The 25,732-nt window shown below is 39.6% G+C and overlaps 1 protein-coding gene across 5 annotated transcripts in view; it reads right to left on the reverse strand.

Moving 5' to 3' along the window:
* Positions 1–653: 653 nt before the first annotated feature.
* The window catches only part of ATP11B (ATPase phospholipid transporting 11B (putative)), a 65,681-nt gene continuing 40,602 nt past the window's right edge, over positions 654–25,732 (reverse strand). Inside the window, exons 25-31 of one of the 5 annotated variants that reach the window (XM_069024893.1) lie at positions 25,299–25,437; positions 21,977–22,042; positions 21,603–21,706; positions 20,804–20,969; positions 17,038–17,123; positions 3,063–3,136; positions 1,509–1,575 (exon numbers count right to left, since the gene is read on the reverse strand). In XM_069024893.1, the coding sequence (XP_068880994.1) occupies positions 3,103–3,136; positions 17,038–17,123; positions 20,804–20,969; positions 21,603–21,706; positions 21,977–22,042; positions 25,299–25,437 (595 nt within the window). In that variant the 3' untranslated portion in view covers positions 1,509–1,575; positions 3,063–3,102. The other 4 variants (XM_069024889.1, XM_069024892.1, XM_069024891.1 and 1 more) reach the window with 4 other exon arrangements.

The raw sequence follows: 25,732 nt of genomic DNA on the forward strand, positions 1-25,732 counted from the left end.
TTTATTTGAGGATGGTAAGTTGACTGGGTTTGGCTTTTAAACAAAACCCCGTGGTGCCCTTCAGGCCTCTCAGCTCTCCAGGAGATGACCACACCATTAAATACCTGATGTAATTATAATTTCATCTATCAAAAATAGGCCTTAGCTTTGTAAATACGGAGCTGGTTTAGTACCAACATGTAGAAGTATCTGCAGAAATAAACACCAAGGGTTTTGCTGCTAAAGAGGCACCTGTAACTCAGGCCCAAGTCTGACCATTGAAACTGGTACAAAACTCCACACCCAGCTGCTGGAAGTTCTCAGTCAGTGAAAGCTGCCTCAATGCAAGTTGAATGTTTTGCATGAAACTACAACTGTTTCTTTTCTAAACTCAGTTCTGTGTTTTCAGAATGTAACATTTCAAGTCTTTCTCAGTGTTCAAAGGACAACTGGCAGGAGTCAGAGGGATAAATGAAATTAGGTGAGGAACCTGTGAGGGTGAGAGATGAGGGGGCTCTAAAACTTGTGTGGGGAAGAGCCCCAGGTTGGTTTTCTTTTTCTTGCTGGTGACTTCTCTCCAGCCCTGTTCCTGACTGAGCCTGGGCCTGGGGTGCAGCAAGCCTGGCTTTGCTCTGCCACGTTTTCCTCTACCCCTTATGTAATTAAAACAATGACTCAGCTAGAAGTGAAAGTTTTATTTAATAAATATAATTTTCATAAACCATTTTCAAAACAACAACTGACCAAGCTGTACAAGGAGCAAGCACACGGCCTCGCTGGCAGAGGAGCAAAAATAACATGAGGCAGCCACAGTGTCAGAGGTCCAAAATTCTTTGTATTAACTTATTGCTCATTTCCCATGGGCAATGGCCCTAGTCTGCCTAAGGGTCAACATCTTTTAAAAGGTACTTCTTGCAGAGATGAGACCATTCCAGTTTTTTTCTTCAAATCAGCAAACTCAATCACACTTCAGTGAAAAACACGAGTCTAGATGGTGATTTGTTATTTTTGTATGCATTAAATCTGAAATCTGTCATGGGACTGCAACTAAGACTTGTAAAAATATATTCTTTGAGATACAAATAAGAGCCTCCTGGAGCAAGGTGCACCTCATTTTTAACCATTTTCAACTGCGTGCTCCACAGATCATCTTTTATCCTGTTGTCAAAATGTAAAAAGGGTGAGAACCTGCTGCTGTTTGAAGTAATATTCTTGAAAACTGCTGAGGAGAGATGAATACACCCCCAGGCCGTGGAGAGGCCCGCCAGGGTCTCTTTCAGCCAAGCCACGCTCTGTGCCTCCCAGAGCAGCGCGTTTGTTTCCCCGCGTGTCCCGCAGAGCTCCTCGGCCCTCCCTGCGCTGTGCGGTGACACGGACGGCACCGGAGCGGCACCGGAGCAGCAGCGGCAGCAGCAGCAGCAGCGGCAGCAGCAGCGGCAGCAGCGCCTCTCCGGGGTGGGACGGGCTGGGGGGACACCGGAGCGGGCACCGTCGGAGCCGGGCGGTGACAACACCACCATCCCTAAGGAGCACCAGGCGGCCGGGGCAGCACACACGGCTCTGAGCGAGTCCTGACGCCTTTGGAGCAGCACTGAGCTGAAGGGAGAAAGAAATCTATAGAAAGAAATCTATAGAAAGAAATCTATAGAAAGCAGAAGCCTGGCAAATCGCGCTGCTAAGGAGCGACAAGAGCTGGCAGAGCCATGAGCATCCCCAGCATCCCGGCCCTCCTTTTACACAACCAAGTCATTCCCAGAGCAGAAACCAAACCGTGCCACTGGAACAAACAACAGAAGCAAGGAACGTACGAAACAACCAACAATAAAAACATTTGCAGAAAAAACCCCCACCCCAGAGCTGCAAACGAGAGAGTCTGGCTGGGAAATAATTCAGGAACAGGATAAAGGCTAAAATGAGTCCCTGGTGAAGGATTTGCCCAGTTCTAGGAATGCTCCTTTAAGCAGTGACAACAGGGCACTGGTGAGGGCAATGACAATGGTGAGTTTTTAGGGATTCTACACAAAAAAATGAAAACCTCGAACTAAATGGTTCAAAAGCACGTTTTGCTTGAGCACTTTAAAACACTGACTTTCACCAAAATGACAAATATTCAGAAGTGCAGAAGTAGCAGATGAAACTATGAAAAATAATTTAGGCTGCAGCTTTAAGACACTTCTAGCACTAGAAAATGGTATTGTATTCCAATATAGGAGTTACACTTTCATAAAAATACACATTTGAAAGTATTACCAAAGATTTTCAATAAGAAATTATAGGTGCTTAATATGCATTCTAAGTTGCACAAGCTTTTCTCAAATCATTCTGAAAATGAAAAGCTGAAGTTTTTCAGCATTCCTTCCTTTGAAGCTTTTGTTCCCCCTCCCCTGCTGGAATCTTAAAAAACACACAGAATATTTTTAAGCTGAATATTTACATTTTAGTTTTTGAAACAATTCAGAACATCTTCTCACTTAGTTGTTTTCCACTGCATCCTCATAAAAGCATGAGTTTGGCAACTGAAATTGTTTTCCTAAGTAAGAAAACCAAGCCCTGTTTTTCCCAGAGGCAGAACTGACCTGCAGGGAACACGATCCCATTTGGGAGCAGCTGTGGAGAAGGTGCTTCCTCAGGGACACTGCACAGTAAAGTGAGTGTACACCACTCTTGCTTTGAACTACAAACATCTACTACAGGCTTTTATGCATTTCAAGGCTAAATGGTAAATAATAAAACACTTCCTCCTCATGGCAAAGCCTCCTCCATCCCTTCACACTGTCACTGGGAGGTGAATGCCAGCATTACACTGAATTAACTGGTTTTTTCGCTTTCCCTCGTGAAGGACTCTGCACCATGCCCAGGGCACAATGAACTGGTTCCTACACTTCAGCTACCAAATAAATACACAAAGTCCTTCTTCCTTGAATAAGAGCATTTTTAAGATTTGTGCCGTCAACACAAAACCCCAGTGACTTCCACACAAAGTATTTGTCACACCAAAAAATCTGCCCTTACTCAAACCATGGCTATGCTCTTACTCAATGAGACATTACTGACTTAGATTTACTGCAAATAGAAAAATATACCTTGGCCGAGGGATGGATTCTTAAGTCCTTCCTGAATTGTTTAAATGCAAGTTTCTTCGGTAACCTTACAAACACTGGGAAAAGGGAAAGTAGGGGGAAAGGGAGGAGAGGAGAGGAGATGGAAGGTTTTAAAGAAACACATAATGAGCGCAAATTATTCTTCAAATACACAACTGTGCTGCTTTTGTGCAAATCTACTGAATGCACTGGTGTGGTAAAAGCCAAAATACATCACCTACAGAGCTGGGCCAATGGAAATGCTTGGAGCGGGGTTTATGGCAAAGCCTCTGCTTCCCCTGCACACAATGAGCCTGTCTGGGATTCAGGGCAGGACACACGAACCACATGGATGGATGAGGGCACACGGTCACACACACTGACAGGACAATGCTGTGCCTGACATGGACAAACAAGCACTGCTGAGAAGTGAAACACTGTGACTGAGGTGTAAAATACAGCTAAACAGCAGATATCTGATTAGTAAAATAATTCTGTATTTCCTAGGTATCCAAGGCAGCATAAAGACTTCTAGAAGGAGAAACTACTAGGAAGAAAATTACTATTTTCAACTCAGATTTTATACAGATATGAAATACAAAGGAAGTTACAGGAGCTGGTGAAATTCAAGTGTATTTTGCTACTAGTGCAGATCTGGGGGGAGGGAGGCTGGATGGATGACCATCAGGTTATTGCCTCTCCAGCCAGATCCAGGTTTTAAGCCGTACCAGGGGGATAAGTCACATGTTCATACCTGCTGCTTGAGGAGGCAAGGCTCAGTGTTAGCAATTCTTCATCCCCTGGGCACTCACTGGGGGGATCTAGTGCACACTGACATGTTCAACCTCAAGCTTCACTGCACTCAGGCAGCTGAAGACGTGATACAGAAATGCACTATGAACGCTGAATTAAACACTTACTTAAAAGAAAAGGTTGCTGTATTTTGTTTCTTCTTCTCATCTTGTAATTTATTTTTAAAGCTTCTTAATTTCTGAACTGGTCTTCATCTATAGCAGTGAGAAAAATCCCTCGTGTGTTGCACTTTCAAGTCACTACAAATTTAACAACAAAGTTGCAATGACAATTTCTTTGCTACCCAGACCCTGCCTTGAGCACTGAAGTCTTGTGAACTCCAGAGTACCTGCAGCCTTCAGGTCAGAGTGAAGTTGCCACACAGTAACACTAAAACAAAGCTCCAAGAGGAGAGCTGAAATAATCCCAGTTAAAGTCACGGGCAGGAAAATGAACAGCAGAGCTTTTATAGGTAAGGAACATCTGAAGGATCTGATCCAAGGAAAGTGGGACCTGTTCCTTTGCTCATTGAACTTGGGAGAATTTGGGATGACAACAGAGTAACTCCTCTGGCAGCAGCCCAGTTTACAGTCAGTCAGGTTTACAGCAGCCCAGATTTAGAGTTTTTACCCAGAGCTAATTTTAAGAAGGATCTTTACACCTTTAACTGTCTGACAGGAAGAGTGCTGCTGTTATTGATGGGACTTCACTGTCAGAGACCGACCAAAGGGGGTGTCCCGGAGCAGCAGCACTTTTCCCAGTCCCCAGCCATGCACAGCACCTTTCCTAAGGCACCTTTGCAGCACCCCCACTTCATCTCCCACATCCAAGGACAAGCAGGGGGTTCAGCCACCCTGGCTGAGGGAACAGTGAAATGTTGCTGCTCCCCAGCCCCCACCAGGCAGACACATCTGTACTGGGACAGGGGGGGCACCTGCAAGATGCACCACCCAAAGCTCCAACTGTGCAATTTGTTTTTATTGGCATACTTAGGTATCAAAACATTGCCATCAAGGTCTCGGATTCCTCCGACAGACGAAGATAATTAAGCATTAATTGTATCTTCAAAGTACAACATGACCAAATATAAATACATGAAAAACAACAAAACATGCAAAAATTCCCCAACTTTAAAAGGATTAATAATTCAAAAAATTTATGCTAGTGAGACTTCTGCTCAATCCACAAATTCTTAAGAAATTTTTCCATGTCAGAATCCAGAACTGTTAACAAAACACACAGGGCATAATAAAAGATGACTGGCTTCTGTATTGTACTTCAGGAGAACAGTGAACTGTTATATCCCTTATTATTCCAAATTACTGATTTGTCTCAGTTAACAGTGTTTTTCAAAGCAATGGCTAATAAATTGCCACTCATACACCAGCATAAATATTTGAATTGCATTTAACTCCCCAAAATTACTAAACTGATTGTTTATAGAATACAGTAACCGTCCACAAAACAAAATTGATTTGCAAACTGCTAAGACAGCATCTGCAAGACAGCTCAAAATGAATGTGTGTGTTTAACGAGAAGGGTCATCATGAAAAACACAACTTTTAAAAGTTTCATTGTGGAGATTCAAATCGAATCACTCAAATTTGGGAGGAGAAAGATTTCTGCCATTGCGCTACAGGGACATCTCAATCATTAAATGTAGGATTCCAATCTGCTCATACAGCAACAAAAAGGATCAAATGGTCAGAGGTGAAAGCATTCCTTAAAAAAAAAAACAAAACAACAACTTATTTAGCAATTTGTAGATATAATTAGAAAAAATCCTGGAAGTGATTGCTGTGCAGATTATGCCAGGCCAGACAGGCCCTGCCTGGACTCAGGAGTCCCTCTGGGCTTTCCCAGGGCAGCGCCGGACACTGAACTTGCCTCAGCACCTGCTACAGGTGTGTGAGCAGCACATGGCTTCCACAAGGCATTCAAAAATGTCCCTGTCAGCAAGTGGCTGAGTCCATTGTGGAGAGAGTCAGGATGCTCCTGTCGTTGGCATAGAAGGGATCCGATGAACTCCATGATCTAAAGTAACAATAAAAGAAAAGTTTGGCTGACTGGGAACTTGTACTCTAGAGGTGAGGAGAAAGTCTATGAGAGCAAGAGATAGAAGTGCTATGAGAGTGGGCAAATGTACTCCTTTAAGGGACTAATCTACTAATTTCATGTAGGTACCTGCAGTTTATTCAGACCTTTGGAAACAGAGGCCAATTCATGCCTGCTGTGTAATTAACACAGCTACAGATATTTCCATCACTATGAATTAAAAACAAGCAGAGGTTTTTATGCCTGTTTTGCTGAAGCTTTAGTGCTGTGCCTTGGGAGGCTGTGAATGCTACCTGTCTACAGAGGTACCGTGAGGCCATTCCGGAAGAGCCCTGCGGAGCACACAGCCAACCCTGGAAACCCGGCACAGCCGTGTCCCAGCAGGAAACATCCACACTGGCTGAACCTGGGAGAGACAACACATCTACAGCCATGAACCTGTTTTCATCCCTTCCTGTTACACTTCAGAACATGAGGGAACCACCCAAGACATCACAGCTGATGACTCAGAGGGGTCTCACAATGCCTTTCACTTGAGGACACATTACTGCTTGGGATGAAATACTGCTCTCGGTTGGACAGTGCTACAGGACTGTGTGGGAAAAGCTGAACAAGTTTGGAAGGCAGGAAATCAAAACAAAACCAGCTTATCCTCCAAATTAGGATTAGTCAGAAATCTGCTGTTTCTCTAGAACTGTTCCATGCAGTGCCTTGACACAAGAACCACTAATGGGAGACCCAACAACTCAGCAATGATTCCCGTACAAGTAATGTATGTGATCCAGCATTCTTAATATTTTAGTGACTGACAAGTTGACAGACAATTTAATGGAACAGACAGACAAAAATGAATTTTAACATACCACACCACACATTTTATATTCTAACTGGTGAATGAAGCTATAGAAAATACTTCTCAAATACATTTTACAAGCAGTAAATTATGCACAAGAGACTATATTCCTGTGGCCCACTACTCCAAGCATTTGTACAACTTTGATTCATCAAAGTTTTTATCAAAATTTGACACGATGTTTGATTTCATGTTATCATATTTGACAGAATATCATATTTGACAGAATGTAAGGAGCAGAGAATACAACACAAACTGGCTACAGCAACATTATTTAAAATAGTGCTCTTAATTCTACAGCACTTGCACAAACAACATATTCATCAGCATCACTTCAATCAAAAAAAATAATTTGCAGCTACCTCCTGGTTGAATACTTAGCTGTTTTATAGAGTAAAAGTACTCAAAAGACCATCCTGTTGGGGACTGCACAATATTCTGGAGATTTAGATAAAAACAAAGCAGCTCAAGCTTGTGAACAAAGCCTAAACAATTTTATGAGCATTTTAAAATCACCCAATAATTTTCTTAACTGTACCTTCAGCATTTCACAACTTGTAACTCCTTCATGTGACTTAAACAATTAGTGATTTAAAAAATGAATAAAGAATTTCTCATATTACCAAGAAAGTGTAAGAGATTAAATGGTCCCTTGACTTTTAGGCCAGGTTTTAAATGTCAATACCGAGTGGAAGGAGCTGAAATCATCGGAGAAAGCAAATATGACTGACTTAAAAAAACACTCTCTCTTTTCTATTTGTACTGTACATAAATTTAAGTGAAACTAGAAGATTGTTCAGAGCAATTTCAACCAGAGGCAGAAGCAAAACCCACAGAATTTCAAGCCCTTACTGTAGCACCAAGATAGTTTTGCATATTCATTAAAATGAATCCTAATGTCTGTGTTCTAAGAACCCTAAAACTATTTGGCTAGATGGAACTTCATCTGAAAACTACATGAGGTAAACAGAAAAGAAACCTGAGAAAAAGCAGTCTTGAAAAAAGTGTTTAATATTCTGTCAAATACGAGTTAGCTTCAATAAATATTTCTGAGTTCTTAAGGAAAGAAAATTTGAGTGGAACAAAGACCAAATTGTAAAACTGCAAATACATTGCAGAAAACAAAACACAGAATACCTACCTTATAAGACTACAGGTTACTAAGGCAATTGTTAACTAACAATCTGCCCTAATTAGATAACAATAAGTGAAAAGAAGAGGCATGAGAAATTCCTCATTTGGAAAGCACAGTTTTACAGAGAAGTGAAAAAAAACCCCAGAAAAGTTAGAGCAACTGCTACCAAAATGTTGATTTTTAGACCAATTAAATGCTCACCTTGTAGATTAAAAATTCTATTAAACTGTTTATTTTACACATCATGCCTGCTTTCTACACAGCAAGTTTGAATTAAAAATGTATTTAATCGTAACAGTTCATTTTTCATATGGAATGAAACTTCTTGCATACTCATACCCTAGGTTTGTAGAAACATTCAGTAAGTTTTATAAGCAAGCCAGAAAAGAGAGACTGACTGAAAGCACAGACACCGTGTTCAACACAAGAGTTCCAACAGAGATGAGCTACAGACCAGGCAATACCTAAAGGCAGAATCAGAGCTGACAAAGCTGTCAGGGAAAATTACCCACACGAGATTTGATACCCAATGAATGATATCACAACCTTTAACTGAAAGAGACAAAGCTGTTCAATTGCAAAATGAGTTTCCTTGAAAATGTGTGAAGTTCGGTGTTTTAAGGTTTGCCTTTTGACCAATGGAGGACCATGGTATCATTCAGGGACAGACATTACGATGTACAAAAGACTACTTTTATTTCTACCCCCAAATATTTCCATATTTGTTTGCTAACCCTCTTGGTTTGGAAATGGGGAGATGGCACATGGGAGGATTCAGTGAGAGCTCCTCTCCCAGTTGGGCTGACTGCAAGAGCAGTGCTGCTCCTCAGATATATTCAATTACTCAACGTGCTTTTACCCCACTGACGTTTGTTTCACACGTGGTTTGTGAAGGAAAGATTTATTTAGCACATGCTTTGGAATGGCACACATGTTTTTGACAATATACCTTCTGGAACCCAAAAAACATTTAAAATTCTTAGAACCTGAAGACTCTGTTCTATCAATCACTCTGATTTTAGAAATAGCTTATAAAAGTTATACTACAAAAATATTTCATCTTCATATCAATCGATGGCTGAAAGATTTAAAGGCTCTCCTCCTAACAATGAAGTTATATTTAAGGGGGGGAATGTGAGCCTTTTGTATACCTTCAGGAGTAATGCAAGCTCCAAGGTAATATTTGGAGGTTGTACATCAAGAACCAAAGGGAAAAGTCTTTTGACTTTACAAACAACTCCTGATCCGTGAAGGCAAAAAAGTAATCATAAAAAGGAGAACAAAGCAGCAAGACTTGATTTTCTAAAGAGAAGAATGTACAAATCAAGAGAAATTATGATAGATACAACACAAGAACTTGTAAAGCCAAACTAAACACTTTAACAGAAATCTTTTGAAAACCGTTTTTCCCCTCCCCATCCCAAAAGAAACCACTCAAAAAGAAACAAGAAGCTAATCTTTTCAGATGAAAGAAAGTACAATAAAGAGCTGCATTTTCTACTTAGATAAGCAGAACCTGCAGCTGGTTTCTAGACATCTATTGCTGCAGGCTCATCAGGTTCCAGTTTATAGGAGAATCGTCTGCAGCAAAGGCTATTGAGAGAAATGCCACACCTGTTGACCCGGGTTGGGCTACACCTTCCCATTAGTCGTTCCAGCATTCTTCTAACAGATGTGCATGCTGTTTCCCCATCTGAGAAGCAGCACATGGAGTCCAAGCAGTTGATACCTGAACCTGCCTCAGTAAGCTGGAAAGAGGAAATAAAAGGAAAAAAAAAAAAAAAAAAAAAAAGGAAAATCAGTACTCACAAATTCTAGCAATGAAGATGTTACCAAAAAACATTCAGGAAAAGCAGGTTTTCTTAAAGCTAGAGTGTTGAATATTTTTCAATTTTAGAGGAGAACTACAATAATAATATTACCACTTCCTAAGGTCTACATACACTTGCTCTTCCCAAGGTTTGAGTGCAGCCTTGGTGAGCACATGGAAATGGTCTGGCACTGCATCTGCCTAACGCTGGAAATGAGCTGGTTAGGAATTCCCTCCAACAAACCCCACAGCAGAGCACATGCACGTTCAGCTGGGATGCCTTGATTCACTTCTGTGGCCCTACAGCAATTTACACCAGCTCAGCCCTGTTTCAAGGGAAATCTATCAAGAGAAAGCTTCAGGCTGCAGAATACAACACAGCAATCTTATCCCAAGTAATCTTTCCTCAAGTGCACAATGCAGCTTCCTACAATAATTGACATTATATCACTACCACAGATACCCTTGGCTTGGTATGGAACAAAAGCACATTCCTGATTGTGTGAACATGGTTTATCCAGAAGCAAACAAGGCCGATGTCAAAAAGGTTTAGTCACGTTCATGCCAGCATGAAGAATAATTCGACATTAGCATAATAAACTCTTTCAAAAGCTCATGTCTTGTAGGTGAGAAAAAAAGGAATAAAGGAAATAAAATGAAAAGAAAGCAGTAACAGATGTATGGGTGTAAGTGCCACCTACCAGTGTGCTCCTCTACAGCACTGCTGCACCAACTGCAGCATAACTGGAATCTCCTACTTCTGCAGAGAGAATATCCTAAACTGACTTCAGTAGTAACCATTCCGAAGAGAAATAAAAATGTGAAGTGTGGGGATGCTTTTTAATTTAATTTTAAACTCTCCATGAGAGCATTCTGTCAAATAAATACTGAACACACAGGCTGAATTTAAGCATCCATTACTCTCTCCTCACACCAGTGAAAGAAGAATTCTGGAAGGAGGCATCTTAGTCCGTGATAGGACACAGCTCACTTAAGGCCTTCCCTCACTGTGACAACCAAAGGTCACTGACTGTTGTCTGAAGATTCTGTTCTCAAGCCCCAATTTCTTCCATGCCACCCACAGCTGCCAAACACTGCAAGGAAAGCAAGGAACCTCAGAGTTCCCTATGGGAATGGTTTACTATGAGTGGACACACTCTCCTTCCTAATTCCCCCAAACAGGCAGCTGGACACATTTACAGCTTCACGACAAAACAGCCTACACAACAAAGAAGAGGCAGCTAACAGAAACAAGAGGCATTTGGAAATACAAGAGAAAAATCCCAACTGGTAGGACAAGGAGGAACACACAGGCAGAACTGGTGTTTGTTTCCATGCACCTTTTCCTGTGCCTGCCCCTTCCTCAGCTCCATGCCACATTCCCCACAGCCCCTCCAGACCTTCCCATCACACCACTCATCGTGATGTTTACAGGATTGGCACTCAGCAGCTGTTGGAATGTACAGGATTCTCTACAAACTGAGCCCCCTGATCCTGTGGATGCCACAGCTCACAGGCTGCAGCTGAGTACAGGCAGAACACACTTTAACTCACACACTCATCTGGGGGGTCTTTGGGACACAAAAGGAACATTAACCATGACAATGAACTTCTGTACCTGAGAGACAGGAGCAGAACTGCAAGTGACAGGTCTGAAAGGGGTTCTGGTTAAAAGACAAACAAAACACACCTCAACAGAGCCTGAGTCCCTGAACACCCTCCTACGATGGGCCACCACGAGTGGTCCCAACTGCAGTGCCACAGAAGATACCAAAATCAGGAATAGCACACTTTGCAGCACTGCAGTACCAGCAAATAAGACCTTCAGAGCCACCTCAGACTGTGCTCCCAGAGTTGTGACACAAGAGATTACACAGAGCAGAAGGAATTCCCACTTGGAGGTCAGCAGGCAAACCCCCTGCTGCAGATGGAGTGACCTTCACAGCTGTGGTCAGAGCATCACAAAACTGAACATTCCTACACTCAGAATTTCAAACAGAGTAATACTTAGTTCATCCATTATCCTCATGCAGAAAGTCACTTTACAGTGGCTGTATGCTGGATCAGATCAACCAGACCATTTTTTTCCTTAGAATCCACTACCCTGAGAGCCAGCAGTCCTGGATATTATCCAAAGACTATCAGAAAGAGGAACCAAGAGTAACCCAAATGAGCTTCCAAGCAGTGAACTCTCAGCTCTGGATTTTGGAGGTCTGATGTCTCTTTTTCTGGTGAATCTCCTTTATTCTTCAGAAGTTAGATACAGAAAGCTAGGATCATGCTTGAACCACAACTTATGGAAAAGTTAATATTACTTTCTTAAAAAATGCCATATGAGACCTTACATAAACCTGGAAACAACAACTCTGTTCTGTCAAATTCACAGTTAAGTGTAAAGTAATACTGTGAGAACATTAAGGACAAAAAAACCCAACTGAATTTTATATGTAGCTGTATTGTTTATCATTGCCTGGTCAACATGGATTTACATCTGCTACCTGGAAGGAAGACACATATGCTACAGAGTCCCTTTTTTCACTTTCTCTCTGTGGAGGACAAATATGGTCATAGTTTTATACCAGAGTAAAACCTGGCATGGCAAGGCAGGAAGGCATGATGTTCCCTGAAGACCTGAAACAAACCCTCAGGAAATACAAGGCAGGAGAGACAATGCTTTAAAAAAATTAATGAGTATAGAGAAATACCAGATATTATTAATACTTGAGTGGCAAATAAAGTATGTTCATAAGGTAAGATCCAGGATCTCAAAAAATATAATACTTTATATGAGAATGGCCCATTGGATGCAATAAATCAAAAAGCAACTGAGGTGCAGAATTAAAGAATGATTCAGCCTGATAAAGAAAAAAAAAAATCAAACCAACATTCTATGATCCAATTTTTCTTGTAGATACCAAAACCATGGGCATTTTGGAGATGGCTCAATGACTGTCTCTATATGATATATGTAAATAAATAGACACACATTAGGGTACAGTGGGAGTACTACCTAGTGGAGGTAAGAACTGTCGGGCAGGCAAGATGGGTCTAGCAGCTGCCTATTGTCTTCCCCTCTGTGCCTGCTTTCAGCAAAGTCACATGCTGAGCTGACTGAACCCTTATCTTCTTCCATCTGGAAGGACAGAAAAGCAACAGATCTTATAAAGCACCGCACTTGAATTGCTTTAAAACAGTTACTGTTGTTACAAGAACTTTCACAGGTCTGGTCATGAGAGAACAAGGCATATTTACAAGGTCAAGAGGCACTTTTTATTTTTGGTGGATCAAATGGGGTTTCTCAGTGCCCAAGTGTTAAAAGTGTTTGGTCTTTTTGTGCTCCACAGATTACAACAAGGAAGCCCAATTTGGAATCTGTCTACAATTCTTAGATTTTAGAGTTTTGTTTTCCCCCTTCTAACACAAAGGACCATTTCAGTTTGTCTTATTGCAGGTTATTCCATATGCCACAGGACAGACATTTCAACCCGACATTTAATCACACTGAAAAGCTGGGACTTTGAGGAACAGGGCATGTGTTTAATCCTGTACACTAAATTAAGGGCACTGCAGGGTGTTTTCCTGAGCCCAGGTCCCAGCTGCCAATATTCTGATGCTACATGGACGCTTCAAAAAAGATATATATGGTTACTACTATTGCACAAATAAGTTAAAACTTGCTCCCTACTCTAAAACTCACTTTCTTTAACCCTTAATATACTGTATACCAAAATCCCAAACAATTAGATTTAAATTTTTAAAGAAAGTATATAGGAATGTTGACATCTAACAACTTCACTGCCATGATGTTTTCATCACTTCTTTTTCTACTCTTTGCATCAAATGAACCTACAAATGCCAAATTATTTCATTATTTCCAAGTCATTAGACAAAAGTATCTTCAGGTAAGTAGTATGTGCACTTCTGTGACTGAAGACAAATCCAAAATGGTGCATTCTTTACTCATTTCCTCATCTTCCTGAAACAGATTCTGTGGATTAGCCAACAGATCAGCACCAAGCTATGCTAACACAATGAACGGGCCTGTAAAGGAAGAGATTACCCTGGATCAAAGTGCAGCACATCAGGGTGTTCTAGTACACCTCACTAGTGGGAATTCATGCTTCTACTTGGACAGTTTTCTTGGAAATTACACATTCCTTACAGAAAACACAGGCTGTAAAAGGAACAGAGACCTCTCTCTGCTCTCGGCACAGCTGGGCTGGGTCAGACCAGAAAGCTGTAGGGGGTGAACCCTACAGAACAGGAGCTAGAGTTAAAAATGCAGACAAGTAATGAAGGCCATACAACCAGGGCCTGGAGTCCTGGAGACAGCTAAAGAGCAGATCTGGACTGAGATGAAGGGAAAACCAGGCAGCAACAGACTCATGGGGCTGGAGATGGGGAAAGAACAGGGTTTGGCTATGACAAGCTAAATGCTCCAGAGCCCTGGATATAACACTGTGCACTGACAGCCCTCTCTGTAAATAAAACCCTTTCTGGTGTCTTACATTTCCCCAGTTCTGTGTACAGTTCATAACACACTGTCCAAAGGTAGACACTCTATAAACCCAGTTAATCCCATCAAGTAAGCAGTATTAAAACATCTGTCCTGCTCAAAGGTGGCTTAAGATTTCTGACAGTTCTTACAAAGCACAGGACATGTTGACACACATACAGACAGAAAGCCTTCTTTACAGGTAAAAACATGGAATGAGATACAATAGGACCCAGCTAGTACCCTAAAATACATATTTCACACATTCCAAGAACAGGAGAGACAGCTACGGAGGAAAGCAGTGCTCTGCCAGACTCCAGCTAAGCAAAACTCCTGCACCTGGCCTGTGCTGCCTCATTTCCTCTTCATCCCAAGTTCCAAAAGGGACAGTGAAGTTTAGAGGCAAGACTTTAACAGGCACACACAATACTGCAATTCTGACTTACAGGAATCACCTGGACACTTAGAAGATCCCCCTCAAAGATCTTAACTGTACATCACCAATATACTCAATACAAACTTGAACATTTTTTCTGCACTGTGAAGCCTACAGAAATAAAAAATTATTTCAACATCATACTTCTCTTTTAATTTGCATTCATAAAGGGAGTCTCCTTTTGATCCCAAGAGAACAGGAAGCATGTTGGCAGAACAAGGAATAACTCAGTTTAACCTGGAGTTATGCTCCTTTTGAGACTTTTAATACATATTTACAAACAACAAAAACCTGCCAGAGTCTGTTCATCAACCTCCATGCATTCTGGAGTCACAAAGGATTCAGTCTGTGGGTGGGCATGTACAAATGAGGTGTGACAGATTAGCTGCTTTACAGCTACATATTCACCAGGCAGCTGTTTTGTTTCATCCTCCTACAGTTTTCCTTGCCTTCTTTGCCCCATTGCTTTGGGAAAACCACAGAAACCAACCCATGCTCTTCCCTCCAAATTAGATTTTATTTAGTATAGTTATGGGAGTACTTCCTGTCTATCAACTGATTTTCCTTGTCACTGTTTTAGGCAAGGATCCACAGGATAACTTCAGAACTTTGTCCAAAGACAGAATAAACTAGAGAAACCCAAATCCTTGTTTGCTTCTTGCTGCACTTTACAAGCTCAAGTACATATTAGAAAGCACCCAGTGCTTGTACTTCAGGTACTATTAGATACTCAAGTGTGAAAATTCTGACTTACAAGAGAACTGGATTTTCATGATCATTTGTTACTCAGGGACAAAACAGATTTCCCCTTTTTTCCAACCCTTCCCTGATTTTAATATGAAGAAAATTGCCTCACAAAAAACTTGCCTTACAAAAAAATGCAAGGATTCTCCTGGTTTTAGCATTTTAATGGCTACAGTGCTGCATTCCTAGACAGCTTTATTTTCCTTTGACTATCCAGCTGCATAACCATTCAAATGTGTCTAGTTTCTGAAATTTTAACAGAATCTTCTGTTCTAAAACCTTTGGCATAGATACGATGTGTGATGTAATTCACTTTAATAATTCATTGAGAAAACAGAGACTTCCATACACTTATCCAAAGTTTTTAAAAGGTAACTTGATAAACCAAGATATCTGATAAACCAAGAATTTTAAAAGCTAACTTGTAAAGGCTTTTGCAGAGGAACCTCCCCAATATGTTGCTAAGTTTAACAGTTTTCAAAAGGTATATTGTACTTTGCCAGTTTTAAAGCTGTTAAGTGCTGAATTCAAAACAAAACAAAATAAAAACAGCCCACCACTATCCCCCTGGGGGTTTGGAAATCCAAAGTGTTGTGTTCCACAGTGGGGTCACTAACACCACAACACAATGGCCATTTCAAGTTTTGCCTTGTAAAGGTGTAGTGCACTCCCAGAGAAAATACAAAACTTTTCTCTTTTGGTTAAACAAACTGCAATTAAGTTCCTAAAATGTAGGTTAGTTGGTTCTCCTAGGCACCTCTTTGTACATTTTTAACAACAAAGTCACATTGAAAAAATATTTAAAAGGAATCAGATCGTTGCATTAATTCTTGCTGTAGGATGTACAAGTAGATACTGGTGGGATTGAGACATTGCTGATGCATATGAATGCTTAAGTCTCAAAAGAGAATCAGCATTTGACAGCATTTCATGTGCTGAACTCAGTACATTTGACGAGTTGCAGAATCATGTTTTACCTACACAGACACATGTATGCTTTGATCTTGTTTTGAGTAATTTTCTGGGACTTTGTAGCCAAATGCCTTTAGGAATATGTATCTATACACATTGAAAACAAACAACACTCACTTTATAGATGCACAAAACAGACACAAAAAGCCTCAGCTGCACAAGGGTATGGACACACCCAAGCTTCAAACATTTTCTGCTCTTTCGACACAATTGAAAGCAAATTAAAATGGCCAAATAACTTGCAAGAAATTGCTGCCTGAAGTACATAGATCTTCCTGTCACAGCCTTATGAAGCTGAAATTATCCAGCATGCAAAAAGCACTGTTAATTTTTATCATAAAGAAACTAAAAGCATTATAACCATGCTAGAAATTACGACTATTTAAAAATGGATGCAAGAACAGCTGATCTTTATTCTGAAAGTTGAGCATCATGCTAGGGATGTTTTTTCCTAAAAAAAGAAAAAAAAAAAAAAGTACGTCCAACACATGCTACTTAGGAGAAGCATTTGGCTCAGAAACACAGAGCAAAGCCAAGAAACCACCAAACTGAATGTTTCTGCACTAGAGGTATTGCCCTCTCACCCCACTAATATATATTCATGCCTCTTCCCATCTCTCTCAGCACTGGTTAGTTCACCTTGAGCATGCATAAGAGTTGATGAGGAACTGTCCCTCCTACTCTACCTAATTTTGCTCAGCTGATTCCTTGCCCTGGACAATGGCTGCAGTGCGATGAACTCGTCACTTAAAGCAACTCTGTTGGAGTACATCTACAATTGGACAGAGAAGGGATGGAACATACATGTCAGTAAGTAGCAGCAGTAATTTTCTAAGAGAAAGACACAGGACAACACATTGTTATTTAAGTGGAATACACATCATATACAGAACACAAGTCTGGTACCCTCAAGACAGCTCCTGGGATCATCACAGCCAGTCACTGGTTTGGTAGGACCATTCTTAAAGTACCTTTGCTTTCATACTGAGAGAAAAGGCCTACACACTTTTACATCTGTGCTTTACCAGACACTTTTATTCTGTATTGCTTTCTCCCCTCAACAGTGCTGTGATTTATCTTTACCCAGAGATTTATATTTTGATTCACATTTACCTTACTGTCCAATTCCTCCTGTAAGATTCTGTAACAGACCTATATTGAGAAATTGCCCACAAGCTACTTCAGGGCAACTGACCTAAGTGAAACATAAGACAGCTTTTCTTTAGGCCATCAAAAAACCCTTGGAACCCAGCAAAACTAAAATAAAATAAAGTAACACACATTCACTTTAAGTGCATTAAGGAACATAAAATTAATCAAGCTCATTCTCTAGAAAAAGTCAGCTCATGCTCGCCTGCCAAATTTTTAATTTTTAGTTTCCCAAAATGAACGACTGAGATTTAAGCTGCTGTGCCAGAACAATATTTACATGTAAAAGCCTATCAAATTTCTCTCTCATATCAGTTAAATTTCTCTGTTCTCTTATGAGTAACTTAGCTACATGTAACATCTAACAGATCAGAGGCAAACTCACTCTCAATGCTATCATTTCATACTAACAAAAAATATAAAATCAAGGTAAGGCAGATTCCTACAGATACAGTGAATTCAAAGCACTAAGTCGGGTAGGTCACACACAAACAATTTCTGAAAAATTAAAACAATTAAAAAAATTAAAACAAGCATTTTTAGCTGAGAAACCTGTGTTTTGCTCACTACTGCTGGGAAGGTTTTAGAATTTAAATGATGGCAAACAGAAACAAATAACCTAAATAGCTGCAATTTAAAAACAAGGAACTAGGTCATGTAACAATTTATCTTGCCATGACAAAAACACAGTAACTATAAACCAAGCTTTTTCTTTCCCCCAATATGAAAATATACTAATGTAGTCCTACAATTAAAAATGAATGATTAAAAATATTCAGTTATACAGAGGGTGCACTTACACTATGAAAAATAATTTAAAAGGACAGTATACAAAGTTCCATATTTACTCCTTCAGTGACTTCCACAGAAGTCCCTAGCATCAGTCATCACCTTTTAGCATTTAGGACAGACATTCTCCAAACCCTTTCTATCTGAAAGTTGGTCTCTTCCTCTGCTTGGAACAGAAAGACAAATATTTAGCAGGAATTTTAAACACAAATGATGAGGTATGATCGTAAAAGAAGCATTCTGTCACTTCTTGACAAGAAATGTGCTAAGCTGATCATCTGCTCCTCTTCAGTTACATCTACTTCCTCACTGCAAGAACAGTGAATGAAATCCAGTGGAGCTGACTGTCTCATTAAAAGCAAGAGTGGGAAAATCTCAACAGATTTAACCTCAAGAAAGGAACAAAGAGGTGCCTTCTTTTTGCAAATACATTCTTAACTATAATTTCACTGTCAGACACACAAAGAGAAACCATTGGCTGCTGAAGAATTCCTGGTCAAATCCCATTTCAGACACCTTGACTTTGCAGCATCAGGAATTAAGAATTTTCAGAAAAAAGACAGTATTTTGGTAAATAGAGACTCAATGGTGACTCTGTCAAATGCAAAGTAGAAAGCAAATAAGAAAAAGAAAAAAATTGACTAAAAGAGATGCACAAGGCAAAATCCCCATGGCCAGGAATCAAGCCACAGCCACAGGAAAGGTGTTAAGACATTCATCAAGATTCCTTCTTAAAAGTAAGAGGCCCTACTGTGTCCTTGACAGCACAGCTGTAATGGAAGCAAACTGAGCCCAAAAATTCTTTAGAAAGGACTCCTAAAGCAAGAGAATGCAGCAGGAAGTATATGGATAAAGGCAGAAAAAAACCATATGGATTTTTGGGTTTTAACTCAAGCACTTCAAGAACATGAAAACCTCAAGAACCACCCCAATATACTGCCAGACAGCAACAGCTGATGTACAGCAAGGAAGGAAAGGGAGTGTTTGATAAATATTGCCACTAGCTTTTGAAAGGGGGAATAAAGATAGGTAGGTATCATTACCTATAGACACTCTAATCCAAGAAGTGCAGCAAGGTGCAATCCAGAGTCTTATCAGGTCTAGCTGAACAGTCTTCTGAAAGTCACTGGTTATTTACCACAGCTTTTAGCTAAAAATTCCAAGACAGGAAAAAGCAGCCAATACTCCAGTTCTGAAAAGGGACTAATGGGGTATTTTGGCTAGCAGTAGGCTTGTCAGCATGATGCTGATCCTAGGCAAATGAAGAGAACGTCTCACATGGATTTTTTTTACCACACAAAATAGAAGGGTGATATAATTTAAGCAAATCAACGTGCACTTACATCAAAGTAATGACAAGATTTGATGCTAAAGATAACAGCACTGATGCAGTGCAGTCAGGAGTTCTGTATGGCACAGAGCTCAGTGCCATTTCCATTAAGCCATCAGGACATTACAAAATTAATATGGCACACAGATGGACAGAAACTGCTAACAGGTTTCAGGCTGCAACTGTGCATGGGGTATCTCTGACAGCTGGGTCCTTCATTCACTTTCACTGTTTTTGGCCCTATGCTAATTGACTTCTCATCAATGACCTGAACAATGAGTTTGAAGAATGGTGAAAATTACAGGAGGAATACAAGGATGATGAAAAGATTCTAAAAGAACCTTTTTGACAGAAGATGCAAGTCCAATCTACCTACCACAGTGCTAAAATAAACTTGATCACAAACCTAACTGTGAGTAAAACAAAAACTGTAATAGAAACCTTCTCAGGTTAGCAGAAAAAGTACAAAAAGATAAAATGTTGAAAACTGAAACCAGAGAGGCAGTCACTACTAGAACAATAGGTCAGGGTGACTTCTCCATAACTGTCTCTAAAAAGAAAACCCTCAGAAATGAGATATTTACCTAAAAGACAGCCTAATCTCAACAGAATGATTTAAAGGATTGTTTTGTAGCCTGTGTCAGGCAGAAGGGAGATTCCATTACCACAGCATAACTTTAGACCTTGTCTATGAATCTGGGAAACCACCACACGGGTAATTAGCTTTAATTATAGAATCAACAATCAAATGCATAGCATATGAAATGACTGAGATTTAAGAAATACTAATTAAAACAAGTTTTACTAAAGTAATTTTTAAAATTATTGTTTCCCTCACATTTTAAGAACTATTCAGTGCCAATTACAGTGGCAGGTTTTAATACTTCTAATGCCTAGAAAAAAGTAAGTTTCCCTCTACAAAGCAGTATAAAAATGCACAGTATGATCCTTTCATACAGCAGCAAGCTGAGATGCAAAAGACTGAGTGACCCCTTCATAAATAATTCTATTATTTTTGTTATTACTTAAACATAAACATTACTGCCTTGTAAAATGGTGTCCTCACTTTTGTGATTTTAAATTAACAAGTACATTTCAAAATGAGAACACTTCTCTGCATTAAACATGACAGCAATGTAAGAGGGTAACTATTGGTCAAGTTGGATACAAAAGCATAACATTACCTGAGCTTTTTCAGTACTTGTTGGTTGCAGATGTCTGTACAGCACTTTCTTCACAACATCAATAAACAAACAAGCAACTACTATGAGGATTATGGCAAACCAAGCAGAACCACTTGACAACAGTTGAACAAATACAAAGTACATATCCTGGGTATGTAAAAATGGCCTGAAAAGTTAAAAGAAGTGGCAATTACTAAAAAACTTCTAGAAACAGAAGTACAGCACAGGCTGTCTCAAGAGTATCTTACTTTACATCAAGCAGTGAGACTCAGGATACAGAGTCACAACTGCACCATGTCCATGTAGAATTCAGCAACCTGTTGGACCTGACCTGCAAATAAACTCCAGGGAAAGAGAGTACTGAACTTCGGAGGAAAAGGTTCTGATACAGTTTCAAATTGAGTTGCAGAGAATCAATCACCATCCTATCCCTCCAGACTCCAAACTACAAGCAAAAATGCTTAACTTTACTGATTCAAACCCCAGCATCTTTATTTCTATTGCAATTATTTACCTACTACATAGCACCTTTGGGCACCTATTTACTTCTTAAAGATGCCTTTACAGTTACAGGCTGTCAGAGTCAGGTACTGTGGGTCCTTGAGCACAGGACAGCAAAGCAGCACTGCTTCAATTTTTCAATCACCAAAAGCAAGTGGCCAGTCTAGGTTTAAAACATTTTTTTCCACAAACCTGTCATAAAATTCAGAGTAACATGATAGAAAATAATATTTCAGTGGTTTTTTAGCTTAATCAAAATTACATGTAATAAAAAGGGGGAAACAAAAGAATCACTTACCAGATAATTCCCCCATAAAACAAGGAGAATATGAAATAAAATACAATGGATCCCCAAGTAACAAAATGGTTTATCCATGTCCAGAAGTGAGTTTCTAGTGCCATCTAAAACAAAGATAATTTCCATGAGCTTCTGTTTTCCACTCACTTCACAGAAAATGATAAATACTTATGAACTTTCAGCCCAAACAATAAATATTGTTGCAACACACAAAAAACTAAAGAAAAATTTCAACCACTGTTGAAACTAAACATAAAAGTCACTTATCTGGAATCCTCAAGAATCAATAACTTTTGAATACATTTTAAATTATTCCTTTATTGTATATTTGCCTATTCATCCAAACACAGAGAGCAGTCAGAGTAATATCATACCTTCATCGTAACAGTTATAACCATAACGGTGAAGACCAAAGTACCAAATGTCCAGTTCCCAAACATCTAAGAAAATGGCAAGGCAAAAATCATGGAAGAAAAAAATATTAGTTAAGAGCATTCACAGTAGGAATCTTTTCAAGTCAGCTACACTAAAGAAATAAGACATAAGCTTGTGACAAGTAATCATCATGAAAAAAGCAAGGAGGATACAATACAAACTACTAGAAAAACTACAGCTTATGATAAGAGCAAAATTAACAACCCACAAGTCATCTTTCTTCTTGGTTCAAAACAAATCACCACAAAGGCTACATGAAATATGAAAAAAAAGGCCAAAACAGTAATATGAAATGATAGGAAATGAAGATACCAATTTGATCAATTAATTATAAGCGTCCATAGAAAGGAAACATTGTGTGGAAGGTATTCACTTTAAGTGCAAAACACTTTTGAGTTTAAACACTTCCAGATAATTTTAAACATGCAGCATCAAATGAAGGTTGACTTTTAACCCCAAGCACAATTCTACAATTCAAAAATAATGGTGCCATTGTATTTTACAAAGAAAATTCTAAGGAAAAGACACTTTGTTTCAAGGCTAATAAACACAAAATTAAGCTTCAATTCTGAAACACTGAAATCTGTCACTTTCATATTCTCTTGTGCACATATATTAAACTATCAAAACTCTGAACAAGGTCTACAACAATAAAATCTCAGCTCTGACAATCAAGCAGGGATGCTGAGGTTGTATCTATCTATGCACATGCTACTCAGAACTGCCATTCTACACCAGGTCCAGCCTAGAACCGGCTGGGGGACCACAGGGAAGATGTTGCTATTTCATAGCTGGTTTTGCCACTGACAAACTGAACAATGACTGAATCCTCAACTCTGTGTTTACTGGTAGCAGACTAAACAAGCAAGGAGGAAGGTACCACATGCAGAGAGGCAGTCAGGGTCATCCTACAGCTGATGTGTCAGTACAGCACAGGGGCTCGGAACTGGGATTCACAAAGTTGTAGTTCTTGTTACAGAGCTCTGACAAAAACATCCCAACAGCCTGAGGACAAATCTCACAACTGCTTCTCTCATCTATATACAAGGTACATAACTGAGGCAGCCATGAGTCTGGATTTACTGATAATTTTAAAGATCTTTGTTATAACATGCCTTCTTGAAGCCTTGAATTTACTTGTCCCACCAACAGTAATGGTTGACAAGTAATGTGCTTGTTAACTGCTGCAATATTCATCTTAAAAGTAAAATTAAACTTCTTCTCCTGAGTGACCTGTGAAAGAAAGTGTCTTTGCTAACGCTGCTCTCAATGGTCACAGAGTTAGAACACAAAACACAAACAGGTTCTTGCCACCATTTTATTTTTGAACACATTTACACTGTGGATGCTGCATCCTTTAATCCTAAGAAGTAACAGATACAATATTTTGTATCTCCTCCTCTTCTAAACTCTTACCATTTGCCTGTTAGGTTTCAATATCTGACGACATGCACAGCATGAAAAAGGGGGGAGAAAAAAGAACTAAAAGATCAAGTAGTTGCACAATGTGTTGAGGTAAGCCTAACAAAGCACCAGCATTAACAAATTATTTACAATCCCTCCTGTTCTGCTGTGCTCTGAACTGAGAACTTGGAATGGAAACGTGAGGCCTTGCACTAACACTACCCTGCATCACAGATCTTTACAGATGATCACTTCTTGAGGACTTACTAAGAAAGCACTTCAGCAGTGCACAAAATCCTCTTGCCCTTAATTTTGGCTTTTCCAGGCACACATTAAGTTTGCAAGAAACTTTATGCAATGCAGATACTTCACAGCAACACAGTTCTAATCACCACTATTTAGCAAACACAGAGAGGCAGAGTAACTGAAAAATCAGGAAAGTCTTAGAATTTATTTGAAGTCCTATCACATGAGAAGCTAAAGGGCAGCTGCCAATTCCCCAAACCAAACAGTTGTTACTAAATACAATGAAAGAAGCCTCTTCCTGCCCCGTGGACATTTACTAAGCAATTTTGAAGTGAGGTGCTTTGACAACTGAAGATGAATGTACCACAGGCACTGATTCATAGTCTAAAATTACCTCATTACAAGAGTCCTGAAGGACCTTTACAGCTCACAAGAATTTCAAATCCCACAGCTTGTAACAAACGACAAGAGAGGACACACTCATACCTCAGCTGGAAAGAGACATTTTAGTCTAAAGCACAAGTATTTTAACATTCTCATCAAATATCTGATGATGGAATGAGTGCTCCAGGTGGCTGCACCACTCCCCCTTCACTGTTCCTCCCTCCACAGGGAGGCTGCCAACCACCAGCTCAGCCTGCAGCCCCTCAGGACCATTCTGTTCACTGTCCATACATCACTGTATTTCTGACTAAACTTCCCGAGCTCACACCCACTCCCTGGCACCAGGTGACCCCTGGGAATTCAGCAGGATGCTGTTTTTGTCCCTTGTGCCATAACTTGCAACTCTGCCAAGTGCTGTGAGAATTGGCAAGTTCTTCATGCCAGTATTAAGAATGGCATAATGAGAAGCAAATGTATTTTCCCATTACTACCCCTGTTTAACAAGGGAAAAATCAGTATCTAATTGTTCTAAATTGATTTAACTGACTCAGAACCAGGGGAAATAATGAAACAGACTTGTAATGGTTTCATTCAAGCTTTAGTGTTTTTTTGTAAACAATTCTTCCTGTGAATTTTAACATCTTTAAAACAGGAAGTGTCAAATTAGTATTTGATGATTTCATTAAGTTATGGTCTTAAAAATATTTATTGAATAAAAAGCATAATTTAAAAACAGCTTGTACCACTAAATTAAAAAAAAACTCTGAGTAATGCAAATAATATATTTTCAGGAGAAGCTTTAAGACTTGTCAAATTTCAGCCTAACTTTATAACAGTTACTGAAGAGAAACCATTGCTTGACACTGCAATTAAGTCCAATCCAAAATGAGTTTTGAATGAATGAATATAAATTCTCATTTGCTGAAATTATGAAGTACGATTTTGACAAAAACAGTTTACAAAATACAACAAAGTTTAAGACAGCCATGATACATCTATTATCTTGAAAGTTATGTTTTTCAGGGACATATGCTTTCTGACACCACCTTATAATTTCCACACTAAGAAGTGTTACTCTTGAGAGCACACACAACTACTGACAAAGAATCTTTGATAGTTATGTAGTTCATAAAAACAAAATTTTTCAGACACAGGAGGATTTTTCTAAGAAAAATTAAGAAATATCACCAAAAATACAAAGGTAGAATAACACTTATGATATTGTACCTGGCCATTTCCCAGCAGAGAAGTGTCTTCTCCCATTAGAAGATACGAGCCATAAAAGAAAACAAATGCATGGAAGAAGCCCAAGACGGTCCAGTAAAGAAATGGTTTAAACCCCAAATGGGCATTTTTACTGATGTCTCTGCAGAAACAAAACAGATTTTGGATTTCACACTGCCTATAACCATCAGCTATCCACACTGCACGACTGCTACTGCTCTGTATAAATGTAACTTTCAACTGCACTGAGACATATTTAACAAATGCTGACATATGAAAAAAATATATAAATCACGGGCAAGAAAAGAACTCTGAGCTCTCATGATTTGGCTCTGCTTTAAGCAGAGGTCACCAATGGCAAGGGTCTCTAATGGGTCAAATTCAGAATAGCACAAACTAGAATTCTTGTCCCTGGAGGTGGATGTGCAAGAGGAAGA

The sequence above is a fragment of the Aphelocoma coerulescens genome, chromosome 9 (assembly GCF_041296385.1).
Source record: "Aphelocoma coerulescens isolate FSJ_1873_10779 chromosome 9, UR_Acoe_1.0, whole genome shotgun sequence".
NCBI classification, from domain to species: Eukaryota; Metazoa; Chordata; class Aves; order Passeriformes; family Corvidae; genus Aphelocoma; species Aphelocoma coerulescens.